At 37.9% G+C, this 12,985-nt stretch overlaps 1 protein-coding gene across 1 annotated transcript in view; it reads left to right on the forward strand.

The window, feature by feature from the left end:
* RTTN (rotatin) overlaps nucleotides 1-12,985 on the forward strand; it is a 117,528-nt gene that overhangs the window by 86,717 nt on the left and 17,826 nt on the right. The window contains exons 41-44 of the mRNA XM_089516951.1: nucleotides 9,274-9,379; nucleotides 10,700-10,797; nucleotides 11,876-11,953; nucleotides 12,494-12,620. Coding sequence (XP_089373077.1) covers nucleotides 9,274-9,379; nucleotides 10,700-10,797; nucleotides 11,876-11,953; nucleotides 12,494-12,620 — 409 coding nt within the window. The remainder of the gene's footprint in view (nucleotides 1-9,273; nucleotides 9,380-10,699; nucleotides 10,798-11,875; nucleotides 11,954-12,493; nucleotides 12,621-12,985) is intronic.

Consider the following 12,985-nt stretch of genomic DNA (forward strand, 5'->3'; position numbering starts at 1 on the left):
TCGCTCACTTAATTTTAATTTTTTTTTTCATTCTTCAGAAATAATTTTGGGTAAAGATGAAAGTTGTAGCCCAAGTAATATACAACAACCTTTTGAATAGGTTTAAGAAAATTATAGCCCACTTCTGTGCTGCTTAATCATCTTATCTTGGGTAGAAGACAAATAAAGAAATGATACCTTGATTATAGAAGTTGAAAACATGGATGGAATGAAATTGATCCACAGAGCTTATGTGTACTCTTGAAGGAAGACAAAAGAAGCAGAAATGGATGTGGAAGGCAGGTCTGGCTTCCAATTTCAGAAACCTTATGTTAAGTATCGTCTGATGGGTCTCTTCTATTAGTGAGCCCTGATGGGCTTACCTAGCTTCCATGCAGTGCTTCAAGCTGGCGTTAGGCAATTGACTTTAACCTCCATTTTAATTACAGTGGGACCTCACCATCCATGAGTTTACCATTTGCAGATTTGAGCATTCCTAGATAGCAAGCCCCTTTATCCCAAATGTTGGTGCATGCATGTGGTTGTGCTTGCAGCCGTGTGCACGTGCACTGCCATTAGGAACAACAGGACTTGAAGTCTAGCATGTTTTCGTATCGGGGGGGGGGGGGGGCTCCGAAAGGATCCTCCGTGGATACGAAGGTCTGACTGTACCCATAATGGTAAGACCAAGTAAGAGACACGGTGACAAAAGGGGTTAGATTCAGCTAGTTGATGCTGCCTATAGAGCCAGGCCAGGAAGCATAGGAGATGATGATGATGATCACTTAGCATTACTACTATTACTACAAGTAGTAGTATGCATCTGAGGTATTAGGCTCAAGTCTACGAAAGCTCATGCCACAATCTACTATCTTTCAGTTAGTCTCCAAGGTGCTGCAAGATCCCTTTGCATACTAATAAAAGTATTAACAATGGGCACTACTAGAATGTTGAGGTCCTGGCACTACCTTAGGCTGCCAGGTACTGATGCTGGTACTGGTGAGATAGATTATGGAGAAAGAGAAAATAAGACAGGGAATTGGAATCATGAGATCAGTGTAATAGTTTTTTTTTTCAGAGATGCACACCAAGTCTTCCTCAATTTCTAGCAGGATCTACCATTTGTCCATGTCAAGCATATTCCTAAAACTAAATATATGAAGAAAGGAGAATTGATCCTTCTTTTGATTCTAGCAGTTCCCTTTCTTCCTTGTTTGTTTAGTTCTTCTTTGTAATGTGTAAATGTGGAGTTCTCCCTGACAATAAGTTTCATGTTTAGTCAGAATCAAGTTACTTCATAGTCAGTGAAGTGTATTCCCAGATATGTTTGAATAGATTGCCAACTTTCAGTGTTTTCCTTATGTGTGTGTGGCGGGGGGGGGGGGGGGAGTAGAATAAGGCATGAATTCATGTGGCACTACCTGGCTTTCCATAGATTTTGATCTTGATACCACACTTTTCAACCTGTCTTTTCTCTCTCTTCTGAAAATTCTTTAACTTTCTCTCTTTTTCACTTTGCTGAAATATATCAAAAATGGCTTGTCTGTCCCATGCAATGATATTTCTGGCTTGTCTGTCCCATGCAATGATATTTGGAAGACATATATCAATCAATCAATCAATCAGTGTTTATTGATTAGCCCTTAGGCCATATCAAAATAACACAAAAGCAGATAAAACACACTGTAAAAATTCTATAAAAATTCTATAGAAATTAGTTGTGCTTGCAGCCATGCTAAATATAATAAATCTAAAATATGAATAAAATACCGTACAGATACCATGTGAATGACATACAATTTAAGTACAAAACCCATAAATGAAACAAAATTATAAAACTTGATTATAAAAATCTATATAAAAGAGTCAAAATACATATATAAAACATTCAAAAGCCGTATAGAAAGCTGTGACATTTGATAGTTGAGATTCTCAGGATTCCATCCTAGTCACTCTAGTGAATAGACTTTGTGGCTTGGACATGAGCAGATGTGAGCTTGGTGCAGTCTTGTTAGGTTGGCTTGAAGGCCACGTTTCTTGAAAGGTTTTTAAAATATTTTTTTTATTAGTATAGGTTTCTTATATTTTTAAAATATTTAAAATAGAAATACTTAAACTTACTTTTATCTTTTTATTAACAAATAAACTAACACTAAATACCCCTTTAAATTATTCAGACTTAATGCATTTTATAATGAATAATGACTATGTTTAAAATCATGAAATTTATCTTTATTTTTTTAAATGTTAACCAAGTTCCAACATCACAGTTGTCTTCATGTACAGTCTTCACATACAGAGTTATGCATTGATTGTGTTACACAATCCTTGTGTTGAATGACATCATTACACAACTGGAATACAGTCAGATGTGCAACAGGATGCCCAATAGCACCATATGCGCAATTGTGACCTTATAATAATAATAATAATTGTGACCTTGAATTGAATGTGGACATTGTGCTAACAACCTTGATTCAGTTTGGTATTTTATGTTTAATTTGAATTAGACTTCCTTGTATGGTCAGTGGCAGAAACAGACTACTGGAATTCTGTGGTTACTGATGATTTGAGCATAGAGACATGAATTGGCTACTCAGGATGTGGTTTGAGGGAGACTAGGCAACTTTTTCCTGTTTCCTTGTTTTTACCTAAGGTTTTCCTGTTAAAGGCAAAGGCTCCAATAGATAGGCTGGTTCCTATGCCATTGTTACTCAATAAAATTGTTCCCAAAAGTAATTATTTCCCTTTTTGCCTCTTGGCTCATAATTTTCACCTTGCTTACTTGTTTTTTTAAAAAAGAGATAACTGTCTTCCCCTTTAATCCCTGTCACCTGGCGCTATCTAAATGTGCCTTAATAAACTTATACTTGTTGATTCTTTTTTTACAACTGTGTCTAGTTGTTCCTATTAAGTTTGATAAAGAACGTGGCCATGCTTACCACAGCAACCCACAGAACACCACATCTGAAGTTGGGATCCGTCACAGCCGCTTCAAACTAAAGCAGATTAAAGGACTTGCAATGTGGTAGAGGGCAACATTTTCAGCAATAACAAAACATGGAGCCTGAGGTTAGGGAATAACACATAGACCACATTTCATAAGCACTTCTTTTCATGAGATATTGGTAAAAAAAGAATAATCCTCACAGCCCTCCACTGCTTATCAGTGTTTCTGCAGAAACTTAGTTCATGAAGTATTTTATTTTTCCATATATTTGGATTTTTTAAAAAGCTGTTCTCCTATCATCTATCTTTCACTAGAGCCTTGGACTAGGAATAAATACTTGCTTTAGTTTTTTGTGGGGTTTTTGGGCTATGTGGCCATGTTCTAGCAGAGTTTCTTCCTGACGTTTCTCCAGCAACTGTGGCTGGCATCTTCAGAGAATGTTTGCCTGGAAAGGACTTGGCTGTATATATTGTGTGATCTGGAAAGGCAGGAGTGATTTGCATGTGTATTGTTGGTTGCTAATGGTTTGGTTTGCACACTGCGTTTGGTGGTTTGGTGGACCAGAGAGACCCTCTCACAGCCACAGGAGTTTACCACATACCATGCAGCTGTGGACAAGTCTACATAGGGACTACCAAACGCAGTGTACAAACAAGAATCAAGGAACACAAGAGACACTGCAGACTGGGCCAGCCAGAAAAATCAGCAGTAGCAGAACATGCCACAAACCATCCTGGGCATAAAATACTGTTTGAAAACACTGAAATTCTGCACCATGCCAACCACTACCATGTCAGGATGCACAGGGAAGCCATTGAAATCCACAAACACCTGGACAATTTCAACAGGAAAGAGGGATCCCTTAAAGTAAACAAGGTTTGGCTACCAGTCCTGAAAGATAACAAGACAAAGACAAATGCAAATGAGAAATCTCCCAGGGTCAGGGGTTTCCCAGCAGACAATAACCACTAAGCAAGCAGACATTAGTCCTCTTGTGCAGACCCTCACACCCTGAGGACTGCCATTAGCAACCAATAATACACATGCAAATCACTCCTACCTTTCCAGATCACACAATATATATAGCCAAGTCCTTTCCAGGCAAACAGTCTCTGAAGATGCCAGCCACAGATGCTGGTTAAACATCAGGAAGAAACTCTGCTAGAACATGGCAACATAACCCGAAAAACCCACAAAAAACTATGGATGCCGGCCATGAAAGCCTTCGACTTCACTTGAGCTTTAGTTCTCTCGTGTTGTTTTACGAGATTAGTTATCCATCATTCTGTGGGTTTTTCCTCTCTCTCCAAATACATTAGGCTTTTTATAATTTCTTTTACAACTTTCATTTTTGCCTTGGGTTCTTCTGAAGGTAATGGCAATGAAAAAAGTATTACTTTTGGCATGCAACTACAGAATTGAAAAATATATCAGCCAACTTCTATCTAGGACTAAATGTAAGTCAAAAGATAAGTGAGTTTCAGTTAAGATGTTGCATTCATCTGCTATGGCCTCAAGCCTGTTCTTCTGATTCCCCCCCCCCCCCGTTAATATGTATCACTGACACATCCCTTCATTTCAGTTTAAATGCTGATGTAGCCTCCTTACAATGATCCGTTCAACGTGAGCCAGTGTCAGTCTAATGATGATCTTAATTATATTAGAAGAGAAGGTATCTAACAGATTATTTAAATGGGAATAGCTATTTTAGCTTCAGGTCTAGATCAATTCATTTAACAGGGAATGCATCTAGGTACTTAACTTTGTTGCTTACAGCATATACTCAACTACAAGTCGACCTCATGTATAAGTCAAAGGCAGGTTTGGGGGCCAAAATTATGGATTTTGATATGACCCATGGATAAGTCAAAGGTAAAATTTAGGGGCATATGACAAAAGATCTAAAGGATGAAGCAAAGGAAAACAATGCCAAAGAACTTACACAATTCCAGCAGGCATAACTGTTTGTGCTCACACTAAAGGCTGGATGGATGAGAGAATAAAGGAGGATCAGTGCTTCCAGGGCAGATTACATCTTACCTTTCACCAGGGGATAGTTCCTTTTTAAATAAGAGTTAACTGGCCTGAGGATAAATCCTTTTTTAAATCAATTTTTTGAGTAAAAAATCTGGATCTATACATGAGTATATACAGTATTTATTTCCTACTACTTGAATTGTATATTTAAAACTTTGATTGGAATACCAGGTTGTTGAGTGGGTAAAGAAAACCATTGACAATTTGATCTTGGATGAGCATGCTGACTGGAGGGGTTACTCTCACTCAGCTTTGTCCATTGGGGTTTTCTGTGCAGCAGATGGGGTGGGAGGGATTGCTGTTGTTTATTAGGATTCTGTCCCCTTGACTAGGTGCCCTATCCCACAGTTTTCTAGGATCATGTATGTGTACTTGAATCTGGATGACTATTATTTATTTATTTATTTATTTATTTATTTATACCCCACTCTTCAGCCAAGGCTATCAGAGCAGCTATGACAGATTACAGCTTCCGCTGCTCAACAGTCTTCCTTCTTGAACTAGTCGGTGTGATCTTGGGGTTGGTATTGGAGTCACCTCAGCTTGTAGACCTGAGGGAACCATATCCGTGCTGAGAATGGCCTGTCAGGATTGAGGACTTCATGTCTGCCCTGATAACCATGAGTCTGTCCCATGTGGCATCAGGCCCTATTCATGCTGTCGGGCAGTTTTTAAAGGCTGTGTTTATAATTGGTTTTAATTTTATTGATAGTTTAATTACACTATTAATTTTTGTATGGGGTAAATTTTTAGTTGTGTTTGTCTTAATTGTTGTAAGCCTCACTGAATCCAGACTGGGAAGAAGCTGGGATATTGTAGTAGTAGTAGTAGTAGCAGCAGCAGCAGAAGCAGCTGAAGCACCAGTACTAACTAAAAATAGAGGATGTAGGTAATTGTTGCAAGATTATTTATTTGTTTTTTAAATTAATATTGTGACTTTTCCCCAGATTAAGTCACTACATTTCCCAACATGTATCAAAATAAGTATTACAAATTAAAACTGAAGGAAAGTAAAGGAGGGATAGGATTTCAAGTCTGATAAGAAGAAAGAGAAGAGATCCCTGAGGTCTAATCTGCACTGCAAAAATAATGCAGTTTGCTTTAACTGCCATGGCTCAATGCTGTGGACTTCTGGTATTTGTAATTTGTTGTGACACAAGAAGTCTCTGACAGACAAGGCTAACTATCTCACAAAACTACACGTTCCAGAATTCCATAGCACTGAGCCATGGCAGTTAAAGCAATATCAAACTACAGTGTTTCTACAGTGCAGATTACATCTTTGAGGGCATCTCATCTGGTGGCTCAAAGATTAAATTGGTAATATGATATTATACTGATGTTAAGCCTACTTGGTCAACATAACCTCATGCTGGAAAGCAGTGGACAAAAAAGGCATGGGTAAAGTCTCAAATCAAGAAAAAATTGAACAGATTTCTTTATTTAAAAAGGAGTTGGTGGAAGACTCAAGTAAAGAGAGAAGAGAACTTAGCAAACATTCAGTACAAACAAAGAATTATGGATCTGACTCATGTTGTCTTACTTTCAGGAAAGACTTTGCTTATGGTATACGCACTGCATGTATTGAACCAGCACATATTGGTCACCTACAAAAACAGTGAACTTGCATATGACATGTAGAGATCAGTGAGCTATTTGTATATCCATGTACATGCATCAGAATTACTGTACATAGAACTAATGAACCCAGGTCCATACAAATCACTTTAACTCCTAGGAATGAGAGAACATAACTGGCTGACAGAAAAGACATTGTCTGAATTAGGATATAGAGTAATATTATGTCATAGTTTACATTAAATCTAAGCACCTTGGATTAATGTGCTGTCCTCCAGCTTGGCCATGATGAGACTGGAATTTTACTTTTCTGTTGTAGATTGGAAATAGATTTAGCGTATGAATCAGGACAGGCTGTTGTTAACTTGAATTATAGTAGCCTGAAGCAGGCCATCTTCTTAAAACCTTTAAAACTATAAATTAAGTTTAATCACTATTTCCATCATTTAGACTATCTGAAATTGAAACAGACTTCCCAAACTCTTATAGCCATGGTGAAGAAGTAGGAATGTGTGACCCCAAAGCTTGTTTTCACTGATTGCTGTAGTTTCTATTGTATCCCAGCCAACCCATTGTAACAGGGAAATCACATTAGATAAATTAAGGGAGAATAAGAAAGGCAAGACTAATAGGTGAAATATCAAGCAATTCAAAACAGGCAGATTGCACACAAACATAAGGATGCTAGAACTGGCTGTGCCTTCCGGTTTTGTCAATGCAAAACACAATCTTTTTCCATCGTATGATTATGGTACCTGAAAGGAACATCACATTTTCCCCCTCTGCTCATATTTTCTAAGTTTGTGGGCTTTAAAATTGAAATCTGATGTTACTGTTTTCTTTAGCGGCCTAGAAAATGGTGGCTAGTCTACTAGGTGTACCATCTAAGCAGATCAACCAAAGTCATTGAGTGGCAGAAGAGGCAGAAAAGCCAGAGATGGAAAAGGAGATTTGAGGAGGGAATGAAAATATAGCCTGTCATACTGACAGGTTCTTTGACAGTTTGGTAATAACTGTATTTTTCTGTGAAAGAACATTCCTGAAAGAGGTCCATGATACTATTGGCAGCTGAATTCACTTGCTATTTTTAAAAAGGCATATAATTTCAGGAAAAGAAGTTATAATTGTTGTAGTATCACAGTAGATGCAGATATCAGAACTGAATATGTAAAACAAAGGGGAGCAAAAGAGGGACTGAGCTTTTGCTACTATGGGCAAAAAATAGTTTGAAAATGTCTAAATTGAAGAATTGATAGGCGTCATGACAATAAGATGATAGCCAGTGAAAAGGTGATGATAAGTTACCAGTAGGAATGAAAAGAGATGTCAGCTAGAGTGGAAGGAATCTACTCTTGTACTCTCTTTTGGGCAAAATTGGATTAATTTACAGATATGGAGGGGGAAATGAGATGTGACAGCTGTAGGCCAATGTCTTAGAATCTGATCACCAACTGAAATGGGGGAGAGGTAAGAAGTGCCACATTTATTATATGCAAAATTGCAAATCAGAAACAGCACATGTGTGTTCCTTTATTTATCAGTTTTCTCTTTTAACACACAAAGGATGAGGAATATATTTACAGATGGCAGATATTATGACCACTAGATGACCAATTTAGAAGTACAGAAAAGATGGATCTCAGCTAATAGCAGAAGCTTCATGCTGATCTAAGCTTGTAGAGATTTTGCCCAAAGTTACCATTTGGGAATTAAATGCTTTTGGGAGAGAAAGTTCTATTTTCTTAGAGTGCTGATTGTCAAGATGGCAAGCCACCAGATGCTATTCGGAATGACACCTATAATTATTCAGTGGTCTGTTCTTGGATTGGTCTTGGGGCAGAGTATCACACAGAGATTAGGCATTAGTCATTTAGCCAAATGCTATTTATGAATACTAAATCTAGCAATGTATGTTTCAGAAGTACTCAGTTGTCTTTGACTATTTCTCATCTCACACAGTTGTCATCTTACACAGTTTTCTTCTGATCCTCAAATTGTAGTTGGGTTCTGTTGTTTTGTAATGCTGATTTTGTTGTAAAAACATAGAAGATGAAAATTGGCAATTTATGGTATGCTCCAGTGCCACCTTGTTTATTTACTTCTTCACCAGTTGCACACTATCCTGTCGAGCTGTCAATTCATTCCTCATTCAGTTTCTTACACATTATAAAAAAGAGGGTTGTTTCATTAAAAAACATGATTGTATGTACTGTATATATAGTTTGTTTTGAAGTTTGGGAGATGAGAGGGGTTGAATTTGATCAGTGATGGTTCAAGGACTTTAGAACACCTAGACAAGATATGGAGTCTCCAGGAATGATATGGCAGGAAGGGGTTGCTTAGGGATGTACAAGAGAGGAAAGGGGGCTTCTGGTCTTATTTGATCTGGCAGAACCCATTGTTTGGCTTTCAGTTTCTGTCCAAAATGCAGAGTGGAGGTGGGAGTTGGCGGTGCTCTTCTAACAAGCAATTCCATCCCCACTTCTTTCCGTATGGCTGAGACTACATGTCATTCACACTAACTATTCCAATAATATGTATGCCATCATAATTACGTCTGCTCATATTAGTGCCTAATGTTAAATCAAACTATAGCTGAATTAATAAATATAGTAGGGAATGAGCGGATGCTTACAAAAATGAAAAGTGCAGAAGAGTGGTATGGAAAGTAGTTTCCACTGTACATGTTTTATTTGACTGTATAGTGACTTATGTGGCATTATTTGTAGAGCTATGAAGGAAAATCCTTTGAAGATGTGTTGAGCCGAGTTGCTGCAAGTACTTTGCTTCCCCTTTTGGCTGTCAGTAAAACTGCCCAGAAATGTGCTTTGGAAGGTGAGCTGCTGTCATTTTACAACAATGTATTTTAAATCAAATGGTCTTTCTTGTGTAACAAACACAAAAATAATAGTTGTCAGCATCATAACAGCATTACACATCCTGAGATATGTAAAACTCATGCACTCAGAGCAAGATAACTGTCAAAATATGGCCTACTGATTCTGTTCACTTCTAAAGAAGTCAAAACCACATCAAGGCTTAAGATATATATTGCTTCAGTTTAACCCAGAGTTGCATGGACATTTCTGTGAATACTTGACAGTTTCACCCTCACATTTGAGCAAGAATAATGATGGTACTTTTCTGCCCACTGCAGAAGAAAATGAATGTTCCTCTACAGTATAAACCAAGTACAGTTGTCCCTCTGGCTTTGCAGCTTTGGGATTCACGGATTCGATTATTCACAAGTCCCTAGTTGTGTGTGTGTGTATGTGTGTGTGTGCACTCCCTCTCCGTCCCTCCCAGGCTTTTCCCCTGTGAGTGAGGAAGGAACAACCAGGAGAGTGTGTGCACACAGCTAGGGACTCAGGAATAATTGAGCTTCCTGAAGTCTTGGGAGACTGAAGGAGGAAGCAGTCAGTGCACCCTCCTTCCTTCACTCCCAAGGTTTGAAAGAGGTCCCCAGACTTTCTCAAACCTTGGGACTGAAGAAGGAAGCGGTGCACGCTTCCCTGCCCTTCCAGTGCCTCAAACAGCTTGCTAGAGCTGTTTGAGGCTTTGGAAGGGAAATGTGCACGTGCACTAGTCCCCCCATTATTTACGAATTTTTCAGATTTGTGAGGGCCCTCTGCAAATCTGGAGGGAAGACTATATTCTTACACTCTTGTTCAGGACACCTCTCTGGCAGTCAAGAATGCTTTCCTTCATGATACTGTAAAATCATCCTACCCAATTGGGTACCCTTCAGGTGTTTTAGACTACTAAAAACTCTGACTTTCAGTTATTTTTATTGGGGTGATGGGAGCTACCCTGCAATATCTGGAGGATATCAGTTTCAAAAGAGTGCTGAACACTCAGAATTTCCATGTTTCTTTTTCAGTTGTCCAGTCATGTTTAATCTGCATTAACCAACCAGGTTTTTACATATAACAATAAAGACTAACCGATCTCATATTCAAACATAATTAAGGTAAAGTAGTTGAATGGATAATAAAAACATACCAAATAGATCTAGATTATCACTTGTCACTAGTTGGAATAGAAGTTTCTCTCTTTATCAGGGCTGGTTTGACATACTTGCCTCTGAATTTATTGGATACAAAGTATCTGATGTTTGCGAGCAGATTTGTTAATAGAGAGTATTTTTCATCACAGCTAACCTTGTAGAAACTTGCTTGGAACAGATGAAACACATTCATGCACAACTGAACCTAGATTCCTTGAGGCCTGGAAAAGCAGTCCAAAGAAAAAAAGTAAGCAAACTCCAAAATGCAATAAAAAGTATGGTTTTCTCTAAACTGATTAGCTCATAGTAGGATTACAGTATGCACTCTTGGGCATGTTTACTCAGAAGTAAGTCCCATTATGGCATAAAGTCAGAGAACAGGCCATTTGTTGGGAGCAGCACATAAAGCCCTTTAATTTCAGTTTCTTTATTATAAATCTAGTCATTCTAACTGGTCCTTCCCTCCAATTGATTACCTGTTTTTTGAAAAAGCACATTAGCTGAGTAATCATAACAAATATGTAGATAAATACAAACAGAGTGTATGACTCTCTGCTATAGCTAACCATTCTAGGATACTTAGGTAAAACTGCTGCCTCCCCCTGTCCCAGTTTTTCTATCGATGACCTGATCTGTTTCAATCTAGTCTTTAAAGCATCAAAATGATTTATACATAGCCCATAAACATTCATATGAAAGCAAGTAAAATGATTTGTTTATATCATTGCACAGTTTTTATCCAGAATGTATTATAATAAATCAATATTAGAGTGCTACAGAGGGAATGATGAAATCCAGTTGTATGGAATAGTCAAATGCTTTCCACAACAGATATTATTTAGAATTCAAATGTAAAACTCTTTAAAGTAAATGCAAAAAGGTTTCAAACTAACCTGTACTTGCATAGTTGTATGGAAAGCAAGGGGGTGACTCCTGTCAAGTCTTGTGCAAAACTGATACTGCTTTTCCCATCTATTTAATCACCTCACCTCTACATTCTCACTGCTCTTTTGAAAGGAAACCCTCTAATTGTCCACCAATAGACTTACTGTGATTAAAAACCTAGAAGCCAGTATGGATTCTGTATTATATTCCTATTCCTTTATGCCTGAAAGAACCGAAATACCTCTCTGTATTCGTTGGGCCTTGAAATCCAATAGTTCTTCTCTTAGTAGGCATTTAGAACATCAACATCTTGTAAAGCTAGGTGGCCAGATGCAATTGGAGTGTGGTAAAATAAGTCTAGAAGTGAAAAGTCCTATATGTGTCAAACAAGGTAGAGTCTGTTCGAATGTTGATACTGCAACTTTTTTTTGTTTCACTAGGATGATAACCTCAGCAAAGAATTAAAACTCATCATGCAGCTCCTAAGAAATTGCTTCTTTCGAAATGAAGCCTGTAAAGTAAGAGACAAGACATTTATAAAATTCATCTGAAAGAGTAGAGGTCCCTCTCACAATCTCTGTGGAAGCAGTGCCTGGTGGAACTATATCAGGAACTGTTCTCCCTTTTTTATATCCAGAGGAAACCACAGAATGAAACTGTCAACAACTTTAAAATATGGCTCTGGGAGAAGGGATCTGTTTCATTGGATGCAAGGGCTTTGGTCCCCCTTTTGTTTCTTCACATCTGAATTGGTTCTCTTTATGTTTTGTTACTGATGGTCTGTGATCCAAGCATGGCAAGCGTCTAATCCCACCTCAAACTAACATCCTTTAAGGGCACTGAGCTGGAAAATGCCCCCTCCCACCACCGTCACAAGCCTAGGCAACATTTTTGTCACTAATTGCAAGTGTTGTTTGGAAGCCATTAGATTTTTAGGTTTTATGAACTATTTTCATAAATATGAAAATATATTTTAAATGTGTAAACAGTTTAAAGTATATCTGGCTGATGATCCAAAAAGAGTTTCTATATTGCTCTGTATTCTTTTTGTTTGACAGGCAGCAGCCCTTGGAACTCACCTTGTTTTTGTTTTGCATTCTCTGTGGCCATGGCTTTTAATGGATGACTCACTGATGCAAACAACTCTGCATTTGCTTTGTGTCTACTCTGCAAACTTTCCTCCAGGTGGGACATATTTCAAACCTTTCCTGTACTGCAAGTAGCCCTAAAACATTAATTCAAGTAACAAGGATAAGGAAGGAGAAAGGAAACAGCATTTTTTTTATTTATTTTTTTGCTTTCAATACATGTATGGAACATAATCTAGCAGGTAGATATACATCCAGAAGCAATGGAAAATAATGTGTTTGTAATTGTGTTCACCCTTTGATAGCCTTTTGTTCAGTTCTGTTCATGTATCCACCTTCATTTTCTCGTAGCAAATGCATTTTAAAATGTATTTAAGCTGTAAATGATAATACCAATATAATGTCACTGCACAGCATCTATACCTAGCATGTATTGTTCCACCAAACCTTTGATTCTTTAAT

This window comes from Sceloporus occidentalis, unplaced genomic scaffold (genome assembly GCF_023333645.1).
Source record: "Sceloporus occidentalis isolate IW3139 unplaced genomic scaffold, rSceOcc1.0.p SCAF_3, whole genome shotgun sequence".
Classification (NCBI taxonomy): domain Eukaryota; kingdom Metazoa; phylum Chordata; class Lepidosauria; order Squamata; family Phrynosomatidae; genus Sceloporus; species Sceloporus occidentalis.